We start from the raw sequence: 26929 nt of genomic DNA on the forward strand, positions 1-26929 counted from the left end.
TGTTAAATGATCTTTTTAGTGTTGCATCACAGACGGCAGCTGGGGTTCGTCTGATTTCTGTTCTTAAGGACGCACACAATTAAAAGTGAAAAATATAAAGACTTCAGTTCAACTCAAACCTGTCAGTTCAAAATACATCTGTGCTCTTCAAAGTACAACTCCAGCACTCACAATCAGCCTCAGTATGAGAAGTGATGGATTGTTTGAGGCAAACCGAACGAAATTCACCGATAGTTTGGCTTCACACTGCGCACTCAGACAGAAGGTTACACTTTCACCATGCAGATAGTCTGGTACAAGTTGTGTCTTGGCAGAAGATTTGGCACATGTTGAAAACGACCACAGACAAACAACACTGATAATTAGCAAAAGTATTTTGCACCATAATCTGTTTGTCTGCTTTCATTTAAATGTGAATCAGATGCTCAATCAACACTTTAGAGAGGCAGTTCACTATAATACTTACCTGTAGTGCTATTTATCATCTATCGGCTGTAGAGACTTCTGCCTTCGCTGTAATATAAGGGAACTAGATGCACTCGGCTTGTGGCGCTTAAAGAGGCAGAAAAATACATTTGAAAAACTCAACAGCAAAGTCTGTTTCCAGAAATCAAGACCTGTTTACTCAAGATATTCCACAGACCTCGTTGTGAGCCGTTTTCATGTAGGAACTATTTTCTTTTACCAAACCTCTCCCACTAACCACGCTCACCTCGCACCACTGAGCTAGCTAATGTTGCAGCTCAGCCAAGGAGGACGGCATTAATGTTTACATCTCGTGCTGTCACGAGCCTCTTGTTCATGAGTAGATGCACACTTCCTTCTGCTCACAACACAGTCTGTGTATTATCTTGATTAACCAGGTTTAAGAGACATTGCTGTTGAGTTTTTCAAATGAATTTTTTTGCCGCTTTGAGCACCACAAGCCGAGTGCATCTGCATCTATTATATTGTAGAGAAGGCAGAAGGTTGATGTCTCCAACACTCAGTCAATCGCACTTGATTTTGGGGTGAACTGTCCCTTTAAGCTTGTAAAAATGAACAAGGTCATGTGTTTCCTGACTGCAATCTTTGTAAATGTGGGCCTCGGTGCTCAATGTGTTTCTCAAATGAGAAATCAGCAGTTTAAAATTTCTCAAGAAAAGAGAATTCCTCGGTCATGTCTCTCGTGTCAAACAGTGAGCAGCAGAAGGGTTCAGGTGAATGTCAGGCTGACAAACGGCGACAGAAAAGTGCTGCAGTGCCTCCGATCATCGGTCTCCAGCTGCTCTTTTCCCGTCCGTCAGGTCTCAAAGTACTTGTAGATCTGAGAGACGTACTGCATGACGCTCTGCCAGTCGGGCCTGTCCGTCTTCATCAGCTCCTCCATGTCCTGTTAGGAACACAAAGATTCTGATCTGGTTTTATGTAAATTTCTTGTATTCTGCGAGGACCCTCTGTGTGATCACAAAAGTGTAACCATAAATGGTGAGCAGCATTATTATGAAGTCATTGTTGATATATTGTGGATCTGGCGTCTTCCAGAATGTGAATGTTAGAGATTTTCCAAACTACAGCAGATTGTCAAATCCACTTTTAACACCAGAATGTAGAACATGCAACATCTGCAAGTTTCATCACATCACACAGACCGACACAACCCAAAATGTAAATTTACATTTGTTTTGTATTATTAAATAGTTTCTTGCTTACATGCTTTTTTATGTATTTTCATTTTCCTCGTTTATTTTTGTGTTTTACATTCTTGTACCCGCTGTGAATGAGGGTGAACAAGTTGATGAAACTGGTGTTTGTTTGTCAGCTGTTAAGGATATCTATTATTTTTATTTTATTATTGGACGACCGTTAAATGAAGTTAAATGAGAAATAAAAAAATAAAAAACCCATCATTTTAGTTTCCTCTGTAATGCTGATACATTTCCTTAGATATTTGACTGCCTTGACCCAACCAATGAGAAAGGGACGTTCCATTTTGCGCTGATGAAGTTATTTACTTTTGATGCAAGAGTTAAGTGTTTGAGTGAGTGAGGGGCTTCACAGGACACATAAATGTGTTGTGCTGCTCAGTATGAAATGATGTCTGTTTCAGAACAGGTATGAGGGCGTATTAGACAAAACTCTGAATTTCTGAGATTAAAGTTGTACATTTAAGAGAGAAAAACTCAAATATTCTGGGATATTATAAATCATAATCTTTGAGAATAAATCACAAATTTTCCTCTTTGCACAGTTGGATCAACCTCGTCACATCTCAGAAATCTGTGACTTTTATCTCAGAGAATATTAGATTTTTTTATTGCAAATTTGTGAAGTTTTCTCGTAAATGTACAACTTTAATCTCAGAAATGTTGAGCTTTTCTCTGAATATTATCTTCCCCCCTGGCTCCGTAATTATAATTGGATAAATAATGGCCCTATACCATCGTAGAAAATGAGCTTAAGCTGCTGAGGCTGTAATCTACAGTATTATGAGACTCCTCTTAACTCAAGACTCCAATAAGCTGTGTGAAGCTGCATTCGGCCACTCAGAGACAAATCCCAGCCGACAGCGATGAGTCAGACAGTGAAACAGACTTCCATGTGACGCCGTATGGAGCCGGCGTCACTGCAGCTTCCCTTAGCTCATATTTATACAGAAGCTTCAGTACAGTCACTTCCACGATGTCTCAACTGAGGATGAGTAGCTCCTCTCCGGGCTGTCTGACACTTCTGTTTATGCAACAGAAGTTGGAAGTCATGAGTTTCCCCTAATCAATCTTGTAACCACAAATACGAAATTAATAAGAAATATGACCTTTGTTCTCAGTGAACAAGCCTATTTCACCTCCTGGCTGACGTCTTTCACTTGTAGAGCAAATAAACTGTTGGACTGGTTGTGTATTTTCTAATCTAACAGAGTAGTTCTTCTGGTTGGACTCTCAGAGAGAACAAATATACAAATATTCATCTCATTTCATTCATCAATGTTCCTCAAATCATGAAGCTGTCATCAGAAGTGCAGAGAGAGTAACAAGGTGAGACGTCATGCACAGATGTAGAACAGAGGGGGGGAGAGGTTACATTAGTTAAACCCTTACATGTCTTCAACCACTGACCGTCTCTTTGTGTCACTCACTCTGTCAAGCGTCTTTGAGTTTCTAGAAAAGCGCTATACAAATCTAATGTATTATTATTATTATTATTATTATTATTATTATAATTATAATTATTATTATTATTATTATTATTATTATTATTATTATTATTATTATTATTATTATTATTATGTCTCGGATACTCAGCAAACAGCAACGGTTTTTCACAGGAAAGATTTCTGAATTGGTTTTCCTCAATGGTTTGCAGTTACTTCCCAGCACCAATCAGGATTTAGTCAAAACATCTCGGTCAAAATGTGATGACAGTAATGAGGTTGTTTGCTCATGTTGTGAGAACACATTACAACTGGTGAACATGATAGAAGGTTACACATGATAAACATCTACATTTTAGCATGCTGACATTAGCATTTAGCTCAAAGCATGGCTGTGCCTGAGTGCAGCCTCATAGAGCCACTAGCTTGGCTGTAGATGCTTAGTCTTCATAAACTTAAGTGTCTGTAGGGATTAAACAAACGAGACACGACGTCTTTATTTGTGAGCTTTACAGGTGCTTGTTTACCTTTGGCAACAGTCAAGCTAACTGTTACCCCTGCTTCCAGTCTTGATGCTAAGCTAACGGTTTCCAGGCTCTAGATTTGTATTTAACAGACAGATATGAAGCATATGTATCTCATATCAAAATGTTCAAACTGTTCCTTTAAGAGATGGACAGTTCACTCCAAATGTGCTACCATAAGCACATTGCACTGCTTTACTAGAAGTAAATATGAAAGTTACTTTGTTTACGGCATGAAAAATCATGGAGGGATTTGGGAAATGTAAATATGTTTTCGGTGGAGCAGTTGTTTGTTACTCACGCCATTTCTGAGAAAGTCTCAAATGTTTTCACAACTAAGCTAATCAAAGATAAATTACATTGGAATTATGTAATGTTAGTTTTCCACTTGTTGAAAAGTGTCATTTCCAGCACAAAGTGTCATTTGAAGCACAGGGTTGAGGTATATCCAGCGAGAAATGACTCACTGGCTAACTGATAGGACACAGTTAAGCTCAGGACTGTCAGGAGGAAAGATGGTTTTGGGGCATCTCTGTTCCAAAGCATCCTAAAATTTGGGCAATTTAAAGTGTACTGTTTCCAATTTGTGTTATCGGAGAGTGTATGTGAGGTCTGCGGCAGCTCAACTCACCAGAGAGGGTTTGATCCCAATGCTCTCTGCAGCATGGAAAGCCAGGGTCAGATTCCGAACCTGAAGAAAAACACAACATTCAGACACTGTGAAACTCCCTGCACCCCGTCATCCTGCAACACCACACATGGAGGTTCAAGCAGCAACAATAAGCCCACAAACACATTTCTGAACCCTTATGAACACCAAAGAGACACTCTAAAACATATGTAAGTCTTAGCGAGTGTAGTGTAAAGCTATACTGTGAGCCTAATTAACATGAATTCCTTTAGATTCAGCACTAATCACTTATCAAAGTGTGGACTTTAGTATAGAATATAGAACTTATTCAAGCCACCAAACACCGCTCCTCCGCTCCCTTCACTGGTTACCAGTGGCAGCCCCTTCCTACATCCAGGCCATGGTCAAACCATACACCCCAGCACGTTCACTTCGCTCTGTATCGGCCAATCGGCTCGCTACTCCCTCACTGCGAGTGGGACCCAGATTCCCCTCAAATAAAACCTGCCAGTTTGCTATCCTGGCTCCAAAATGGTGGAACGACCTCCCCATTGATGTCATGTCAGCAGACAGTCTTCACACCTTCCGTCGCAGACTGAAACTCACCTGTTTCGACTTCACCTCGGTGAATGAAGAAACAAAACGTTTTCTTATTTTATTGTATGTTGCATTGGTGAAGCTATAGCACTTAAAGGATTGTACCTATTTGAAGCTAAAGTAATTGCAAGACTCTAAGCATTACAGAGATTTTATTTGCCAAACGCATCTCTCAGACCTTTTTCACAGTTTACAGGTTCACATTTTCCACAAACAACTTGTTGTGGCTTTATGTGCTTTATTTTCTGGAGAAACAATTCTACAAGTTGGGGAAAGGACAACATGAATGAACATGTAGTTTGTTTGCTCGACTCACAAATCAGAGAAGATATGCGCTGCAGGTTCAGATAAATAATAGCTATACTTTCTGTGAAGAAATCACCTTACTAAATGCAACTGCCTTCTCTGAATTCATCTTGGATCAACTCAACCTTGTACGCAGGAAAGGATTGTGTCAGCAAAGCATCCAGTCATTGTTGTGGTAACCTTCGTGGAGCTCTGTGACATTTACACTATGCACTGTGCAGTACATGTGAGTGACTTCACTGTTCTGGTACAAAACAACAGGATTGCTCGCGTATAGGTGTTTAAGTATGTGTGGGTCATGACCCGGTGATAACTGAGTCTAAATATGCAAATGAGTTGGCAATTAGATCTGGGGGTTGTACATGTGTTCTATAAATACATCAATATCCGATCAGTTTAGTGCGTTTAGGTTGCATTTATTACCTGCTAGTGAGGCACTGACCCCATTGGGCGGATTTTGATACATTGGGCCCCTGGGCATGCAAAAGACCCCAACACCTCTCCTACATAAGAGTAAGATACACAGACTGTTGTTTAGTTGTTTAGCCTCTTTTGTCGTCATTTTGTGTATCTTTGAAGTTGTTTTGTGTATATTTGCAGGTGTTATGCTTCTCTTTGTTGTCATTTCATGTTTCTTAGTGGTCATTTTGAATCTCTTCCGGGTCGATACATTTCTCTTTGATTGAAATTTTGTAGCTGAAGGCCAGGGCACTTTGGGTCCGTTCAGTTATCCATCTATGCACTGATCGACCTGTTAAGACTGAAACTGGTGTGAGATTAGTACTTGAGTGTTTGTCCTGTAGTTTTCTACCTTATCTTGATTGATGAGTTCCTGGTAAGGGATGTGTGCGGGCAGATATGTGTGCAAGAGGGCGCAGAAAGCCAAGCCATCACTCCAACTGCTGCTGAAGTTGGTCACATCAATATTCTGCAGAAAAAACGAAAACAGAGAAGTCACAAACAAGTCAAAACCAATATCATTCATAACGAGCTTAAAGTGCTCATCATTTGTGAGCAAATGGCCTCTTTACAACATGACCAGGCCATGAAAAAAGCCATTAAGTCATAGAACCAGAAGAAACAGCATGAACATTTTAATTGAACGCTATTATATGCTGTTATTGGTCTTTCAGAGTCCATTAATGCCTGGCTGTGTTTCCTTTGGAGAATGTTAGGATGATCTTCTCCTTACATCCCATAAAAGCCCCCGATGCTCTCGCTGACCTCTCTTCTGGGAGAAGAACCTGTATAGCAGCACATACACACACTGTGTTTTTGTGTGTGTGTGCGATTCACAGAGCATCATTACCTCATACACTATACAGCGTATTCAGGTTCTGATAATAGTAGAGTGTTCAGAGCAAAGACTTACTCCGGGTCAGTGTTTGGCATTGCAGGCTTCCTGTTAGATAGATAAGGTATTTCCTGTGTCTTCCTCTTCAGGCTTCAGAGACCTCTCATATTTATATTAATGTGCAGGCATTTGGTCATCAACCAAAGGATTCAACATTTGACCTGTTGATGGTGTACAATTCATCCTCTGGGGATCATGAATGTCTGTATCAAATTTCAATGGCAATTCACCCAATAGTTGTTGCGACAGTTCACTAAAAAAATTCAAGGTGACGCTAGTGGAATAGTTAGCCATTTAAACAGTTTAAACATACAAACAAGCATGTCTGTAGAAACATACTGGTAGCTTCAGGAGATCCTGAAGTCCTATCCTCTGGGGACCATGGATGCCAGTAAAAGATGTTATTGCAATCCATTCAAATGTTGTTGCACTATTTCAGTCTGGAACAAACTGGTGGACCGACTGAAAATCCAACATTATCATCCCTCTAGCCGCTCACACTGATATATTACAAATGATTACGCCTGTTTACAGGCTGAAGATCCCTATTTTCTTAAAATAGCCTTTTCATTGCTGTGGATGTGTGTGGTACTCAGCTGGGAGCTGAGTTGTGTCTTTCCAGATAAGAGAAGAAGCCCTGTCGTACTGTTCCCACACTGCAAAAAGTAAAAAGACATAAAATAAGAAAGTGAAATGTGCTCTGTTTCAGTAGACTTTTTATTAAGGGAATATAATCTTTATTTTTTTATTGTTTGGGACATTACACCAAATATCTATGAGTACATGTGTGTGTCTGTACACAAAGCATTGGCTCTAGTGAGAAGCTAAAGATTAGACATTCAGCCATATGTTTGTTTACTCTTGCTCTAAACCAGTGCTCTTCAATTCTGGCCCCGAGGACCAAAGCTAATCTAACCAGTGACTGATCCATACATGTGATGCCAGGGGAATGTAATTAACTATCTGTTAGGATAGAAAAAAAGAAGATTTCTGGCTCCCGAGGACAAGAAATAATAAGTAATGAATATCCCCTGAGCTCCTTCGAACTATTGACAGATTTGTCATTTCCGATTGCCTTCAGTCGTCTGCTTTGGCGTTATGGACGGCAGTTACCTCATCCTAACACTAGCTGTAGTTTCAAGGTGAGATGCATGTCCTGCCTTAACAGCAATAGTGGCATGTTGGTTTGTTGTTGTTGAATTGACATACACGTAACCTGCCGATCGCCATGGTCACTACTGGTCACTGGTTTGAAAATGTGCCTTTATCTAAATTTGAACGCTCATTTATTTGTATCTACTTTTGAGTTCGGTCAGTCCACCATTTTGCTCCAGGATAAAGTATCTCAACAAATATTTAATGTATGGCCATCAAATGTTGTACAGACATTCATGGTTGTCACAGCATTGTTAAGGAATGTTGGACCAATTTCCATAACTATTCTTAGTATACACATGTCAATATGTTCAAACCCTAATACAGGTACATATTTGGAGCTGTGACTGTCTTGTCAGAAGAAATCCAAATAAGGCTTTAGGTCAAATGATCACATTCAAATAGGCTTTAGGTCAAATGCCAACCTCTACCAGGCCATTCTCAGATATCGATGCTATCTTTGACGGTGTCACTGAGAATGTGTTGACGAGGATTTGAGGAGCCATCTAGGTGATCCATCTTTAGGTAAACAATTTATAGACTGTCTTGTTTTAGGATGAATATCGAGAGAGAGTGGCTGGTCGGCAGAACGGATGGTGGCCTCCTTCACAAGGATGAACTATTTTAAAACTCAAATCTTGGTAATAATACACGGATGATAATATTGTGTGAATAATCCAGCGCATAATAAATATACACTTTCGTACAGTCATGGTAACAGACTCTCGTATTTTGAGTTTAATTAATTTACCAGAGAGAGAGACAAAACACACAATAAACAAAGTTAAAGATGAATTTGACTGATAGCATTATAATTATTATTTTAAAATGTTCTATAGAGATTCAAGCATGATCGTGAATGATTTTGCCCACGATAATCATGTAGCGGAAAATCTGATATTGTGACAACAGCCCTACTCCAAAACAAGCTGTCAAATCAAATCAAATCAAATCAAATTTATTTATACAGCCCAATATCACAAATGATACATTTGTCTCAGTGTGCTTTACAGATTGTACAGGTTACGACACCCTCTGTCCTTAGACCCTCGCATCGCACAAGGAAAAACTTCCTAAAAGAAACCCCAAAATTAAAGGGGAAAAAAATGGAAGAAACCTCAGGGAGAGCAACTGAGGAGGGATCCCTCTCCCAGGACGGACAGACGTGCAATAGATGTCGTGTGTACAGGATAAACAACATAGTACAAATACAACATTTGACAGAAATTATGTTGTGTTGGAAAAAAAAAGAGAAAGTTTGGATGAATCCAGGAAAATGTCAATAAGGCTTCCCGGTGTCCAGCAGGACCAGGTCAGCAGGCGCAGCCACGATTCATGATCCTGACGTAAACTTTATCAGTGGCAACCTGCCACATGAGAGACAGACACTCCGGGGATGATAGTTAGTAACATACATTTACATAAATGCATACAGATAGAGAGGGAGGGGAGGAGAGAGGAAGAGAAGGAAGAGAGCAGGGAGGTGTCCCCCGGCAGTCTAAGCCTATAGCAGCATAACTAGGGGCTGATCCAGGGCAAACCTGAGCCAGCCCTAACTATAAGCTTTATCAAAAAGGAAAGTCTTTAGCCTACTCTTAAATATGGAGAGTGTGTCTGCCTCCCGAACACAAACTGGAAGCTGGTTCCACTGGAGAGGGGCTTGATAGCTGAAGGCTCTGGCTCCCATAAACTTTGTACTCAAAGTTTGGTGCTAATTAGCTAATTATGTTAGCAAGTGTTTTTTAAATATTAACATACAGTAAATATTCAATATTGTTACTGTTAGACATTTCCCTTAATCTGAAATTGATAGTTTGAATTTTCCTCACGGCTACCAGTGCGCCTTAAATCTGATTTGTTAAAAACCTAAATAAGTAAGAAAGGTTCAGCCAATTATTGTCCAACTTGAGTCATCGGGGAAAGCCTCCGAGCGTTTGTAGTCACAATGAGATCTGACGGAGCAGCTGCTTCATCTGAATAAAGCCAAACAGGATGCATAGTGCTGGGCTCAGGCTTTGTTCACGCTCACTATTATTTATCATGCAATACAGTCAATCTGTGTGTGATCGAGAATCACCCGCAGTCACATTAACTTATGATCATCATAAAGGAAACAACAAAACATCATTATATACTTTAAAAAACACTTTGATACCAACATGAATTAACAGCAATGTTTTACATGACTCTCAAGAGTGATATCTATTCTGCAGAGAACGTTTTGATAATGTGATGCTTCAATGGTACAACAGACGCTGAGTGAGAATCTCCTCTCCATTAGTCACCGCCTGTCTATTATGTCTGCAGAGCAGACCTGTGCAGTCATGTCAGCCCACATTCCTCTCATAGCTCCCCACTACTCTCTCTATTGGCACTGTGTGTGTGTGTGTCTGCACATACATTACACACACACACACTCACACAGAGGGAGTGATAGGGAGTTAATCAGTCCCCAAAGACTAAGATAAACAATGACAAATAAGCTGATAAGAGAGGTTGCAGAGTGCAGTGTGTCTGGGTGATCTGAGGGGAACACATGTCCTAATACTTGCATGTAGCAATGTTCGTGTTCAGGGTGGGATTGGGAGAGGAAAGGGGTTGGGTTGGGTGGGTGGGGTGGAGGGGGGTTTGGGATTCGTTCAGGGTAGAGAGAGAGAGAGGGAGAGGCATGAATGCTAAAACAGCAGCGGACAACAACAGCTCTCTGGGAGCCGGCTCAGAAAAGCAAACACAGCATCAAGCGACAGGAAGCGTCTCGCTCGGCACAAAAGGCAGAGCCGTCGCTTTTTAGGGCTTAGAGAAAGAAAGCACGTGAGAGAAGCATGGGCTTGTACAGAGAGAAAAGAAAGAGATGATGTCGAGTTGATCCATGTATATTTGCTTTCGTCTGCCTTAAAGTGTGAAGCAGATAAGATTTATGATAGCATCAGTAGTTCAATTAAGTGAAAATGGGCCTGGAAAATTTCATCAGGTAATAAAATGCAGACAGACAAAGACTGGAATGGCCCCATCAAGCTACAGCACCGATTCTCAGACTTGTAATGGTGCACAGTTTAAAAAGAAAGACAGCTTATTTGAAAGATCTGGCCGATGTCACAAAAAGCAGGCACCAAAAATATTACCAGCTTCCCTAGAAAATGCCAGCGGGAAAAAGTGATGGGAGGTTTGTAGAAACTTAATGTAATATTTTAACTTTTTATATAGTTCACAAAACAAAACATGTGACCAGGCGTGCAACTGACGATGATTTATTACTGTCAGGTCATAAAAAGCAAATCCTCACAGAAAAGATGCTGAAAATGCTTTATAGATGATATATATAGATGATATATAGATGATATATATATATATATATATATATATATATATATATATATATGATATTAGATAGCATATCCTCTCAACTGTAAAACATTTAGAAATGGAATTCACAGACGAGCCGGACACGAGTCAGGCACTAAACATCACGCCGACAGCACTTTAACACTGTGTGCAGCAATGAAAGTTAGGTGTGTGCTGTCTCTGCTGACACATGTAAATGCTACCGGACTGGTGACGCATCCAGGAGTACAGCCCCTCATTTCATGACACTTGACACCCAGATATCAATGTGCCAATATTACAATATTAAGCTCTTACTCACAGATCAAGATTGATTGAAAAAACACCAAAGCACAAGGCAACATGCAGCGACGAGCGGGCAGTAAGGGATGGAGACACACACATGCACACACAGTTTGTTAAAAAGCCATCCGTCCAAAGTGTGAAAGCAGGCGACGTGAAGCCTGAGAGGCTTCTGACTGATGAGATAGTCTCAGTACATTTCACAGAATCTCTTTACCTCACCTCGACTGAATGAGTAGGGCAACAAGAAGATAAACGACCAAGACTGAAATGTGAGAAAGAAACAAAAACAAGAAGAGTAAACAAGGACAGAGGAGGAGAAAAACAACGAAAATGAGATGAGAAAGTTTGAAATGGAGGGACAGAGAGAGGGGGTGAATGCCCTAATGTACCATGTATGTGTCATAGTCATGAGCAATGACAGGATGAAAGCCCAGGCAAGCAGGACCACGGAGATAAAGACAGGGCAACAGTGAAGGTCACAGAGCTGCTGGAGCTAAGGAGTGCTGCTCTCCATAGATTCAGCCGTCTCCATACGATTGAATGGACTCAGGACACAGGACAAGATAAAGAGTGGGGAGGACGTGCAATGTCAAATAAGCGAGGAACAGAAGAAAAACACAGAGAAGGATCATTTGTTTGCAAAAGAAACACAATGTCAGCTGTATGGAAATGTTTTGGCTACAGAAAGGATGATGACTACAAACAGGTACTTTGTGGTCATCTGGTGAAAATTGCTGTAGTTTTTCATATCGCAATATCTATCGCAGAAAACAGAAATATCGCAACGTCAGTGTTATTCTACTAAAATGTATCCACAGCTGTCGCAAAATAATATCACTCTTCACCATATCAAACATTCTCCACACAGCACACCTGACATACAGCTGTACTAATGATTTACCTCTCACTCTCAATATAACCTTCTGACTTTAAGACTTTGTATCTTTGATCACCAGTGTATTGTTTTCAAAAGAGATCCCCAGCCTCTTGACCTTTTACTGAACTCAACACGTCCTGGACCTTTCTCTGGATCTCCATCTGACTCAACTCAGACACGACCACTTGTCACCAGATGTCAAGAGTTACGCAATGTTTTTTCTGCACTTAAGTAGGACAACCTCAAGTCCCAGGCTTGTTTCCATTGGTAGTGTTTAGTAGTTATGATTGATGATTTGAGGAAAACAAAAATGATACGGCACATCTTACAGTCACATTAACATCAACATTAGAGCTAAGCTGTTTTGTACGTTTCAAAGAAGCTAATACAAATATGTAAAGAAATAAAAGGATATTCCAGTCGACTGCAGTGAGCGCTCTACTGTGATCAAACACAGCTGATCTCACTCACAGCACTATTACCTATAATCCTACATTATTAGACTTTGCAGTAATAGTTACTCTTTGATCTCTGACCCTCTTCCCCTTCTCCATGTCTGACCTTCATTCCACACCCGCCTGGAGGTCCATTCCTGCCTCTTCAATGGCTTTGTGTGTGTGTGGGTTTCCCAGACGTGGCCGGATGAGCTGTGCTCTGTCAGGTCCAGCTGAACCTAATGTTCAGAGCCTTTGCTCATTGTTCCCATCCTAAACAAACAGCTTATTTATTTTTGTTTGGCTTCTATGGTTAATTGAGAAGAAAAAAAAAGTCTAAAAAGCTGTCCGGAGCTGTCCTAAGTTAAGACATCAAAGAGCCTGATAAATATACAGTCTGAGTGTTTCCCAACAGACCAGACTCTCGAGAAAGCCTCTGCTTATTGAACGTGGCCAAAGAATGGCCACTTTTGTAAAACTGGACCCACAACGAGTAGACATTAGCTTCTAAATAGAAAACGACAAATGTGTGGAGATTTTGCAAATGAAAACTTCAAAATTAGACATGAAAATGTGGCAGCTTGCTTTGTGATCACAAAGCCTTGTACTGTAGGGCAGTCCAACCCCAATGTCCATATAAACAATATAAATACTTTGAGATGGAGAGCAGGAAAATGTACACACACATAGAAGTCACAAAACATCCAGTTTCAGGCTGTGCAGCGACATGTTTGCTCGAGTCGTATCTTACAGACGGCTTTGAAAACCAGTGTAACAGAAGTTGTATCAAAGCAGTTTTGTGTTGTGTGTCCAGTCCTGCGCTGACGTGCACAGGATCCCTTGTGAATTTCAATTTCCTGTGAGAGCCCCCTTCAGTCTCTCCCTCAGGGCAGAGTCAATCAGAGCGAGCTTAAGGTCCTCACTGATCGATCTGTGCTTCCAGGAATCTGACATTTGAGGTGTCGGAGGCTGTCTGGGCTCCCATCTCCTCCTCCGCTGAGAGTTTAACACAGGTCATGTATTCAACTGCTCTAAGGACCTCTGCGTTACTGGGGTATGGAGGCAGCTGGTGGGTGAACACACACCACATTTCCCCTCAGGGGTTCAAAGGCTCTTCTCCAGTGACAGCACGGCCATGCAAATCGTGTGTGTGTGTGTGTGTGTTTATGAATTTGTTTCCCCTTTTCTTTCTCTAACCGTGTTAGCTGTCACAAACTGTCCCTGACAAGACACATATGGCAGACTATGTTCACACCAACACATCTACACACACTGGCCGCACAATTGGATGCATGATTTAAGGCACGTAGGCCATGGTTACTGCTTTCAAGGGAATATCCACTGATTTCCCGATTGGATTCAATTTAGGATTCGATTAGGGATATTTCAGTTACCATACTAATTTTGCTTGGATATTAAAGAGATTGTCAGATAACTAATGCTGTAAAATGTGCAAGGAAGCCTCTAGCCTGGTGCATATTTAAAAAAATATGAATGTTTACTCAATGTTATTGTTAATGTTCTGAGATTCGTGATATTGCCACAATATTCCCCTCAGGTCCGTACATCTTACATATATGGCTTTGCTTTTGAAGTTTCATTTTAGTTTCAGTACATCACTGTGGTCTAATTGAATGTTCTCCATGTGATGATTACGAGCACTCTTTTCCCTTTATTGATCACAGTAAACAGGCTAAGTGTGACATCAGGCTTTGTGTTCAGCTACAATCACACAGATTCACTGAGTTCTCGGCAACATCAAATAACCTCCACTTACAATAGCTCCCGTTTTCTGTTTCACTTTAATTAGGCTGTTGTTTGACCAAAAGCTCTGCCAACAATAGGACTGTAATTACAATTGACACAGGGCTGACCCCCCCCCCCCCCACCCTTTGTCTCACACAGCGCTTGCTCCGCACTGGCAGATGCGCATGATGTAAGAGCTTGTTATGAAAATGAACAGCGATAGTCAAAGCTGCCTTTTCAAAAGTGATAATTTAATTATGTAGCCTGAAGAGTCTGATCGTCGTCATCTCTGTCCTGGAGCTGCAACCTGTGTGACAGATCAGTCAGTCTCTGGGCATTAAGCATGTGGCTTCCATGTGGACACAGCCCACATAACTCTACAACAGCCTGACCTTTCACCAGACATGTGAAGCGCAGCAACCTTTTCCCCTCAGCTCGCCGTGAGACTCGAGCGTGGGCCCGTGGGTCAACTTACTGTAACTGATGCACAAACACTATATGTCACACACGCAAACATACAGTACATATGCACGCATCCTAAAAAACTGAAATCCAAGTGGAAGGTAGAGGAATTCATCAGAAAAAAGCAAAAATCCCAAGAGGTCAAAAACAGCCGCTCTTGTTTATCTCTGCGGGGAAAGTTAAATACCAAATGTACAACATATTTGGGAAATCTTTCTGACTAAGTAGCAGGACCTTTTTCTCCATCTATATCTCAGATGTCCCAACGTATAAGTGAAACTTTAACTCATCTGCTTCTCTTGATCTCCCCCTTCGTGCTGGATGCCTTTACAGTGTGCTGTACACTACATTCAGTGTCTTACATGTTACGAAGTTCTGTAGAAACTGTGTGGTGGACTTTATGTTTACTTCTATAGTCTGTACTGTCGCATGAATTGAAATAAAAAGTAAGTTTACAAAGAAATCCACAGTTATTCCCTCTTGACATAAAAAAAACACTTATTCTAAAAAGGTTTGTGAAAAACTGCCACAAGTTTGCTGCAAACATATGCATGAGATATGCAAATGATCAATACAGTATATTACAGTCACACTTGTTCTAAAAATAGACACGTTAAGGTTAACTGCCTAATAGTCTGCTAATGAATCCAATTACAGGTCAGGCACATGGCACACATGGAGAAAATGCACAAACACGCAGGATCACAGTTACTCCAGGCGGGACTGTTTATGCCACAGACTGAAACTGCTCGCAGCCAAATCTTCTTATTGCATTCCTGATACTTTCGAATAATCACACTGTGTTGCTAAGCCCTTTGTAACAGGGGATCACAGGTTCCATACTTATATGGGAATGAGGCTCCATTAAGGGTTTCATGTCGCTGGACCCAACTGTCCTGAACTGAACTGAGATTTGCAAATTCCATCTGGGTTACTATTGAACAAGAAACCATTTACATTTAAGCAGAAAGTAACTCATTTACTCAAGTATTAAACTTAAGAGCACTTTATTTATTTCACAGTTATAATTACTTGTTACTTGGTAGAGTAAGATTTTACAAAGCATGTGATGGACGAATAAAATATGATACAGGTTTGTATATTTAACATGGTTCCTACAGCTTTAGTTAGTTTCAAGACTTTTTTATTGCCACTCGTCATTAAATGTAAGAGTTTTACGTGCATTTTCACGTTAAGTGGCATTTTGTAAATTATTTAAAAAAAATAGATTTGACCAATTACTTTTGAGATTTTACAATGTCAGAAAGAAGCAAATCATAAAATCTACTTTCCGTGTCTTAGCATTATTAAGACTTGACATTTTAATACCAATTAAGGCCTTTTTATTTATTTATGAATGTCATTGCCTTTTAAGAATTTTTAACTAAACCAAAAAAGACAGCTGCAACACTATCAAGCATTAATAACATTGATTAATTGATAGACAGAAAATTAATTGTCAACAATTTTTAGCAAGCAAAGATGCCCAAACGATCCTGTTGCAACTTCTCAGATGTGAGTCCTTCAACATATAACAACGCATCAGAAAGGGGTGATCCTGCATTATTAATACTTTTCATACCTTTTGCATGCATTTTCACACTTGTTTTTTAAAAACTTAAATTTGTAAACTGTAAATATTTGCTAATGTTTGTTTTATTGAGCTGCATTACTTAATGTTACAGCGTCTACTAATCTGATTACATTTCGTGTAGCAAATGTTTCAGTTTTCCTTTGTCGGTTTCCTCTGTAGCACTTCGACTGGAAGCTCTTAAAGAAAACCTCATTTGTATATCAACCTTGTGTTACCTTGAACTTGTTAAGAAAGTGATATGCCTTCCAAATATAACACCAGATGGTTGTGAGTTTAATACCAGGGCTGCCACCACGCTGCATTACCCCTGAGCAAGATACTTAACCTGAGCAAGATACTTAACCTGAGCAAGGTATTTAGCTCCAGAGAGATTGTCCCTGTAGTTAGTTCACTGTAAGTCGCTCTGGATAAGAGCGTCCGCTAAATGACCTGTAATGTAATGTAAGTCTCATTTATCCAGTTGTATGTTCACTACTTCGTAAACACATTCATTTTAGCAAAAATCGTACTATTTAAAACACTTTGAAATTAAAGGTAATACGGGCTGAGTAATTGATATACAAATGATCTTTTTGTGGGGGAAGTTTACCACAAGCACTCAGCTGGTGGTAGAAATTGGTACTGAACCTGTGACCTTCCATCCTAAACCAGTGTCGCTAAACTCCTGCTTCCCAAAGATCCCTGTCAAACAAAGGAGTGTGAATCTAAGATATGTGCGCCATGCCAGTCTGGAAACAGCTCCAGCATCTTATCAGGCAGATCATCAGACTGTCTGTCGGTCAGCAGCAGTTTTATCTCATCAGTTCTGATATTTCCATCACAGAGGATCTGCTGTGTTTTTTACCGACACACACGCCGTGTGACCATCAAACATCAACAACCTCAGATGAAGGGAGGGTGACTCTAAGTTCACTGAGCCGCATTGTGCTTGAGCAATAGAAACTATTGATCTCATGCAATTTTTCAGACCATTTATCACTGGAAAAGCTGCGTCTATTTATAGCAGTTATCATCACTCGTGACCTTTGATACTTAGACTGACCCTAAACGGGGCAGACGCACAGCCATTTATGTTTAATAATCTTCTGTCAGAAAGCTGAGAAGGCTGAAACGACTCCTGTTCCTCCTAAACTAGAGTTTGCAGGTTGGGACCAGTCTGGTGGTAAGAGTTTAGCATTAGGTGGTTGGCATGCTGCTGGCACACACACATGATGATTACAAATCTCTAATCCCACTGGGCTTAATGGGCTCCTTAAACTGGGTATTAGGGGAGCAGCTAAACCAGGTGATTGTCAACACTTGGCTCCATGGACACAGGGAACACAGATGGGGACACAACAAAATAACAATACATGAACAAATAAACATGCATACAAACAAGCAGGGCTATATAAATACACACGTGTAAAAATCCATTGTGTCTGTAACACCGAGTGCTTTGCATCATTGTTTCCATTACCTTTGTGCCACAGTGACTTTATATCCCCAGTGAGATGACAGGTGGGTGAATGGTGTGTCTGCAAACACAGTAATGTGCCACTCAAAGACCTCAGTGATGGCTGAAAAACTGAAATGACCTGAGGGCACAGACACAGCAATACTGCAATACACAGGGAGGCAGTGGGAGCTGTCATATCACTTTTAAATGAAAACCTGACGAGTGTTACATTAAAGTAAAGATGCAGAGAAAAGCAGGGTGTGAAAGTGAATGTGGCCCGCCGTGTATTTGAGAGAGGTCCCTGGCCTGTGATCCCTACCGGATAGCCTTCTGTTTTCTTCTGGCACCACTTCAGTAGAGCGTTTCTCTTAGATCCTCCATACTCCCGCGCCAGTGCAGCCAAAGGGTCCTTTCTTTCCACACTGTCACCAGGGAAACATGAGACACACAGAGAGAGAGCGTATGTCATTTGGAGTATGATAAGTGTAATGTTTGATTACCCGTATTATCTTCACATCCACACAGATCTTATTAAACACCAACATTATACAAGTTCTGCAAGTAGTTACTGATTTCTTTCACCTGTTCATAAATCATAAACACAGGACAGAAACTGTTTCAGATGAGAAAATGGATCACTTGATCTCACTTCATCAAGTCCATATGTGGCTCTGATGTAAAAACACATGATTCGTGAGGTGCTCAGGGACCGATAGGGAAGTTCCCCCGGGACCATGTTATTCCCTACTATTTTGTAAATATTATTTTTTAGATCAGGAAAGTTCAAAAAGTCAAGCAGTGCTGTTCACACACCAGAGGGAAATGGCTGAAAAGATCCATATAATGCAACACGTGTGTGAAATAAAACATGATGCATCAAATTTTGAGAATATACCAAGTAAATGAAATAATGGTCAAATATGATGTCTTCAAATAACATATCTGCAGTGGTGGAAGAAGTATTCAGATCCTTTACTAAATAGGTAAAAGTAATAATACTAAACTGTAAAAATACTATTATATTATTATTCCTAAAAAATGTACAAATAAAAGTACTTGAGTAAAAAACAAATACTTGAGTAAATGTACTTCACTTCACTTCAATGTATTCCACCACTGCTTATATGTAGCAACACAATTCACTCTATAGCTTAAAACCTTATACTGTGGACATAGAGGCATAATGAAGATACTGAACAATAGTCGCACAGACTGTCCCATGAGGGAGGAAATGAAAATCCGTTCTAGTATTAAAGAATTGAAGTTATCCATTCATACAATTCTTTGATATTCCTTTACTTTCCTACACAGTTGATCTAATTTCCAAACGCTCCGCCTATGAAAACCATCAGCAAATGGAACTCTATAATTTGATCTTGTATTATCATTACAAGATGTAAGCGTCTTTGCAGTTTATTGTGTTTGTGTAAGTCCAGAGCTTGTTTAAGATTACTTTGGAGTGAAGCCAACTGCATACAGCTCAGAGAGTTCAGTTTGGCTTGAAGTGTAGGATGTAAAGCAGGAGCACAGCTTTTTTTTTTTGCATCCCTCCCTACCTTATTTTTCCATTCTATCTCCATGCACTCGTGCTTACATATTTATATACAATATACTGATTGCACTATTATAAGACGCATACATTAGGAGAGGTAGAACCTAAATGCCTGTGTGCAGTGTTATTCAGAGGGTCTGCTCCCTGGGGTTTGTGCTGAGGCCATGGGAACACCACGAGAGACGGTCGTTGCTCTGAGCATGGTAAACATTTCACACGTCACAGCAGCTCTGCTGTTATATTCATTATTTCTCTGTTTGAGGCAGTGCAAGGCCAGAAACAGCAAATATTGCAGGGGGGTGCAGAGTGCATCAGTAGTGATAGAGCAGCTATACCATAACCCTGAAATCATACCAAGCACAGTAATGTAGCTGCTGATCTGCTGTTAGAGAGAGAGGCCTGCACTACAGAGACACACATTGAGAATGTACAAACATATGAATATGTGAGAACATTTAGATAGATGGACGGACAGATGGCACTTATGATCGGGGTGGAATCTCACTAAGCACATTTACTAAGTACTGTCTTCTCTATTCAGGCGATTTTCTACTTCTACTCCACGACAACTCAGAGGGAAATATTTGACTTTTTACTCCTTCATCTGACAGCTTTAGTTACTAGTTACTTTACAGATGAAGATTTTTTACATGCAAAACACATGATTTTTAAAAATGTTCTTATAAATTAAACTACTCAGCAGTTTATACAAGTACATCTGAAACAACAAATCTTTTTGACCGTTTCAACTGTTTCAAGCTTCAGAAATATGAAGAGTTGCTGCTTTTTCTTTTAATATATATATATATATATATATATATATATATATATATATATATATATATATATATATATATATATATATATATTGTAATGTATGATAATAATGTTGAGGTTTGTACTGTTGGTTGTGACGGCATTTCTCACTAATTTCAGAACATTTTCTACAGATTAGTTGCAGTTTTACACAAAACAGTTGTAATAGTTGTAATAATGCTGCTCTTAATGGGATTAATGCAGGACTAATAATAAAGTATTGATATAATGTATAATAGTATAGCAGTTATTAAACTAGCATACTTTTACTTAAGTAACATTTCCAAGGCAGGAATATTACTTTTAATATATCATATTAATACCACTTTAACAGTGTGGTATTAATACTTGTACTTATGTAAAGGATCTGAAAACTTCTTCCACCACTGATGATAATAATAATACTGTAAATACAGATGAAGAGCAGAGAGTTCAATATTATTATGATACCAAAGAAGAAGAGGTGATGCTGGACAGACAGGTTTTTAGTTTCCTGATAACTGAAGTGTTTATTAATGTCAACAGAACATATGTTGGTTAAAGTTGAGGGTGTGTTTGACTGTCTCACTGTAAACAGAGTCATCTCCCTCTAATGCACCCAGTTGCAGTGGTAGTTGAGCATGGCTCTAACTATACATGGAGTGCTACGATTGTTTTTTGATTGCACACTGGAGAGGGAGGATCTGTATGGGAAAAATGACAAAAAGCCTGCAATGCCAGAAGGGTCAGAAGATGAAAGCATATTTGTTTAACATCTGTCTGTCTCTCTTCCCTTTCTGATAAGTGAACACTCCATTTACTGTGTTAAAGCCATCTGTGTCAACACTGTTGGCAATACAACTTGTACAAAGTCTCTCAGCTGGGATTTAAATATTTAAAACTGAAACACAGTACAGTATGTGGTTACGTAAAATGCCTCAAAGACTGCTAAGTAACAGTTACATTAACACCAACACCTATTATTAATGATCTTAAGGGGGAACTTGTGTTTCCCAAAAAACTGCGGAACTGAAATGATTTTTAATGTAAGTCATTATTCCACTGCCTGTTTTGTCGCAGTGTTGAGTTAGTCAGAGCATGTCTGATATGTTTTAAACATCGCACAAACTCGGAACACGCCTGGTTTCACAACATTCAATTTGCATTTTCTGGGAACTACAACCAACCAGCATGTAGGGAAGTCGTTCATTAAAGGGATGTTTTCTACTCCTAAACTAAAAGACACAAATGTTTTGCTGTGTCCAGAGTAACGAGGTTTGTTAAGGTGATTTCACCTGTTCCAATGAACCCTGCACAGCTAAACAAGTGTAATGATCTCACAGTGAATAGGACAAAATCATTTGGGTAGGCCCACCTCAGCTTGCTGTTGCCTCGGTTGTAGCTGAAGGATGCTGAGCGGCCGCTGAGGGAGGCGGAGGTTTTGATTACAGACTCCAGAGAAGGGCTCTTCCTCATTAAGCTGTTAGGTTTCAGGTCTTCCCTGCAGCCCGACAACTTATCTGGGGGAGTGGAAGGATGCAGGGAAGAGAATGTGAAGAGGGAGTCCGGAAAGAGGGATCATATTATTCTTAAAATGAAAAACCAAATTCAGATGTGTCACTTTAGGACTGATTATACAAAAGTTAGAGATTTTTCAAATCTACTAAGACATGTCACTGTGCAGTTCAGGGGTCCTGACTGGGAATACCACGTCACCTTTAGTTCAGCCTAGTCTGCAAAATACTCAAAATAGCCACAAAGAACCTTTCACCTGCTGTTTTACTGGAACAGCGGACGTACATTAAAAAGTTACTGTATGTGTCTCAGTCAACTCCTCACGGAAGGAGCTGGAACACCTGCAGACATTTTAAGAGCCCATAGGAGACTTTATTAAAATGATAATGTTAACTTGAAAATCAAATTCAAAAATAGCAAATATAATTGTCCACTTGTATATGTGTTATTTGAAAATGAAAATGTAATAATCCAATTTGCATTTTCATTTTCACATACTCTAACGAGCGTTCTATGACCACGTTAAAATGGAAATGGAAAAGCTGATTAAGATTTCATTTTCAAAGACTAAACCTGCTGTACAGTAAACAATATTCAAATGGTAAATCAAATGTAATAATATATATATAGACAATGTAGCCTAATTTTCCATTTGTGCTTTCATCATTAAAGTCAGAATTCAATTTAAAATGCAATTTTATTAACCTGCTGTAACATTTTAATTTTCAAGTTTACATTATCTTTATAATAAAGTCCACTATGGACTTCTATACATTTATAGTATTTTCTTTCTGAGAATACAATCATAAAACTACCCACAAAACAACAGAAGTCGGATGAATGCTTATCTTTATTCATTGTATCATTAAACTCTGCGTGTAGACATTTCAGCACTGACTCACAGCAGTACTCTGGCCGTTAATTGACACTGAAGCAGTGAGCAAGACTAAATAAAATATGGATAACCATGTAAATAAACACCCTGACTTCCAGCTAAACCCACATCTGTGTTACATACCGTGATGAAGAGAGAAGTCTCCATGGTTGATTCTTTTTTCCAACGTCTTTGATAGCGGCTTTATGCATGTGTGCCTCTAAAAGAACATTAAACAGAACATCTCATCATGTCAGAGTCTGAGACAGTGAACCACTAATAGGAAGTATTCTTTTACATTTATTTTAAAAGTATCTTGGTATACCTGGATAGGGGAGACAGCAGCAGCAGGTGCAGTGCGTACAGGGATCCCACTCAGCAGGCTTCTTGGGGCGGAATGCATTTGAACTGTGAGGCAGCCGGGTCCGTCTGAGGGAGCAGATAATACAACCATTTACTATTGCACCAAACATTTACTCTTTTTATTTATGGTACTTGTACTTTTCTAGAGTCTTTTCTTTTCATGCCACATTGTACTTTTACATCTCAGAGGGAAATATTGTAAACATTGTACTTTTAACTCCATATCTCCAAATATCAGCTTTAAATACAAAACACATGGTAAGGTTATGAAATATGAATTTGTTAAATAAATGAAACTACTCAACAGTTAATACAAGTAAAGCTGAATTGATAAATCAATTAGTCGATTGACAGAAGATTAATTGGAAACTATTTAAAAGGTTAAAGTCATTTTTCAAGTGAGAACATTTCATGGTTCCACCTTCACAAATGTGAAGATCTGCTACTTTTCCCTCCCAATAATCTTTATGTATTAGTAATAATGTTTTAGATTCGTGCTGTTGGTTGGACAACACAAACATTGAGAAGGTGTCAATTTAAGCTGGGAGTGTTTGTGACGACATTTCTCAACTTTTATAAATCAAACTTGTGATCGAATAATAGAGAATGTAATCTGCAGTCTACAATATTTTATATAGCCTAAATATATTATAATTTGACATTAATGGACGAGTTATAATAATCTAATGATAAAAAATATATAATAGTTTAACAGTCACAGGGGATATTTTTCTGCATTGAGTACATTTTCCTGATTAAACTTACAAACTTATTTAAGTAACATTTTCAAGGGGGGATTTTTACTTCTGAGTATTTTAACAGTGTGGCATTAGTCCTTGGAAAACAATAGTTAAGCCTTAAACATGTTATTAATACTGAAATCTGTTTGTAGTATCAAATATCAAAATATGTCCAGTATCTACAGCTGGCATTCATTCTTGTTTATTGTACTTATATTCTTTGAATATACAGTGTGGACTCTTATCAGGTACACCTATACAGCCTAATGCAATCCAATCCACATGTTCTGCCATAAAGTCTTCCTTTATGATGCTTTTAATGTTCAGTTTGTGTTGGACACTGTCATAGAGGTCAGCCCACACTGTCCTGCACAACTGCACATGACTTCGCTGCAGAGAAATGACATAAATCCACAGCTGTTCTCCTCTATAGTTACACTGCTGTGTTGGGATTCCCTGTGTGTGTGTGTGTGTGTGTGTGTGTGTGTGTGTGTGTGTGTGTGTGTGTGTGTGTGTGTTGAGGTGCTCGGTGCTCACTCTGTCCAACAGTATCAAAGGACTTAATGAGGGATTTGACAGTCGCTCCGGGCTCTGAGTCGGCATCTCCGCTGGCGTCGGAGGGTGTGGTCGGGATCATGGAGATGCCGCACCAGTGACGGTTGATATCGGAGTCGGACAGCCTCACTTCGTCACCTTGGGACCTAACAGACACAATGAACAGGGTTGCTGTGTAGAGACATATACAATGCATACACCTGGGCAGAGGAGAAACCCCACACATGCTATTTATCTTATGGGATTACCTGCTGATTAGAACCAATGTTTTAAAACAGGGAGTTTGCTCAGTGTGTTGATAAGATCATGTGCTCATAGTTTAAGGTTTGAAGTGTCAACAATGATCAGCTGCAGATTTACATTTGGAACACAAAATGTGAGCAGTCCAATCTTCAAGACACTTTCTACTCATTGCCTCTGGTGAACATTGGACTACAGGACACAGCGTGAGGGATTTGGACTGTGTTTATTAGTGATGAGTGACTGTGTGTCTTAAGCATTGTACTCGACTCACCTCGACTAAAAGAGATGCACAACCACAGTTAGGACAGGTATCATTTCATTTATTCATTTGCCTAATGAACAACAGTCAAACAGACATACAATGCACTTTTATGTATTGTCGTTCTTTTCAGAATAAATTAACAGCACGTTCACTGTATTGTTCATAAAATGGCTTTACTACACACAGACAATGACATATTACACAGTTACCATCTTCTTCTTTTTCCTAGATTGTATTTTTGAGCATATCCAAATGTTGACATTTTAAGCACCAGTATCTTATCATCTGGAAGAACAACATGGCCGTTATTAAAAATGCACAAATTGAATATCTCTGATATAACCTGGGCTTTATGTCAAACCTGAGATCTTGCAATATGCCATTATACTACGCTGTGTAAGGGTTAGGCTCGAAGATGAAATAAATCAACCGTGTAATTAGTGACGTATCTTTCAAAGTGGTGACATCACAAAATGTGTTGTTGTAAAGTGAAATGGCAGAAAATGAGTTCAACTCATCATCTGACGGTGGTGCGTTAAGGGACAAATAATCCCCTTTGGAACCTGCAGCACAGTATTCTTAGTCTTTGCGTTAAAAAGGATCATCAACCTTTTGGTATGTTTGAGGAGAGTAAAAAGTGACTCTGAGGTACAGCTGTTTGTGTTTGTGGCAGTCCTAAAGTCTAATTTTGGCAGTGTTCTGGATCCGAGAGCATGGCTGACATAAAAATCAACCTGGTTATTTAATCTGGCAGAATAAAATAATACTCTGTAGACATAAAAGGAGCATAGCAATCATCAAAATTACACATACAAACAGTAACAGAGCAGATGATACCAGTATGTCCACATTGATGTCACCTATGTATAGGAATGGTGTGTTCCATAGTGCCATCTAATGGTTAAATATGACACTGCATTCAGTTTCATTACAGGACCAAAGACCAAACGTAAATCTTTTTTTCAACAGATCATAAATGTCACGTTTTAAAGTAAGTAGACAGAGGTCAAAGTGAAAGGTATTTAACTGATACAGAAATAGTAAAACAAGCAAATGCAAAAACTATGAGCCACCTCGGGTTTCTTTAAAAATAAAATCATCTGGACTCAATTGCGCTGCATTGCTCTGGCCTTGAAATTGGGACTTTGTGATGTTACAAGTCTGACTTTGTTCAGGCAGAATGCTGTGAATCTTAGCTTTGCCACTGAAATCTTTATCATGTCTTTTTCCTACTTCATCCCACTTTCATGGTGTTATATGTAACAGTATATTACCATCTCAACTTTTTTTAAAGGCACAAATCAGCTTTGCACAGTATGAAAAGGAGAGTCTTTCGAACATATGGCGTTTCTTTAACACAGGTCAAGAAATTTAGAAAGAAAGAATACATTCATTGAGAAAGAAAAATACAGAATTATTATTTAAAAGGTTGCAAAAGACATGTAGAGAAATAGAAGTCGGACTCTGTGTCGGGAGTATTTGTGTACTGCATCTACACTGGTCTCTGTGGCTTCGAATGAGACTGCTTTACCACATGACATTTTGAATGACACAGAATGGGAATGGGTGTAACAATAACACTGTCTTCACATGGTGGGGGCACTTCTCTAGTGCCCTTCTACTGCCGTCTTGGTATCAAAAGTGGCTCCAGTGCCTAATCTGAAAAGAAAAAGAAGAAGGAAGATGAACTACTTTATGGAGACTATTTTAAACATGTACATGTGCAGAAAAACTTACAAGATCTTACATTTCTTCTTAACGTTGTTATTGTGAAAAGCAGACCTCTGGTCACCTCCTGATTTTTAAAACTATGTTCCATGCATACCTCATTGGATTAATAAGGTCACTTATAATGACTAGTGTTACTAAATCACCCGGTGATGAAGATACTATGCAAATGTATCTGAAGCACATGATGCAGAGCAGGAGTTTAATCCAGTCATGCCGTGCAGACCATCCTGCTATCTCACCAAAAACGTAGGAGGGTTATTCATTCAAAGAACAGCAGGTGGCACCAGATACATCTACTTGAACTGTAGGTTTAAAGAACCAGGCAGAGCAAACCAAAAAGGTAAGATAGTCCGGAAGTCAGCCAGCATACAGAAAGACAGACAGAGTCAGACAGGCTGAAGCAGCAACACGAAGCCAAACACAG

At 39.4% G+C, this 26929-nt stretch overlaps 1 protein-coding gene across 3 annotated transcripts in view; it reads right to left on the reverse strand.

The window, feature by feature from the left end:
• Window positions 1-26929, reverse strand: part of specc1 (sperm antigen with calponin homology and coiled-coil domains 1) — a 79287-nt gene that overhangs the window by 469 nt on the left and 51889 nt on the right. For all 3 annotated transcript variants that reach the window (XM_029447759.1, XM_029447760.1, XM_029447761.1), the window contains 8 exons: window positions 24252-24415; window positions 22937-23040; window positions 22756-22831; window positions 21598-21742; window positions 18195-18297; window positions 6000-6116; window positions 4286-4345; window positions 1-1372 (listed from right to left, as the gene is read on the reverse strand). The exon at window positions 1-1372 is cut by the window's left edge and continues 469 nt beyond it. In XM_029447759.1, coding sequence (XP_029303619.1) covers window positions 1283-1372; window positions 4286-4345; window positions 6000-6116; window positions 18195-18297; window positions 21598-21742; window positions 22756-22831; window positions 22937-23040; window positions 24252-24415 — 859 coding nt within the window. In that variant the 3' untranslated portion in view covers window positions 1-1282. The remainder of the gene's footprint in view (window positions 1373-4285; window positions 4346-5999; window positions 6117-18194; window positions 18298-21597; window positions 21743-22755; window positions 22832-22936; window positions 23041-24251; window positions 24416-26929) is intronic.

This window comes from Cottoperca gobio, chromosome 14, assembly GCF_900634415.1.
Source record: "Cottoperca gobio chromosome 14, fCotGob3.1, whole genome shotgun sequence".
Lineage (NCBI taxonomy): Eukaryota > Metazoa > Chordata > Actinopteri > Perciformes > Bovichtidae > Cottoperca > Cottoperca gobio.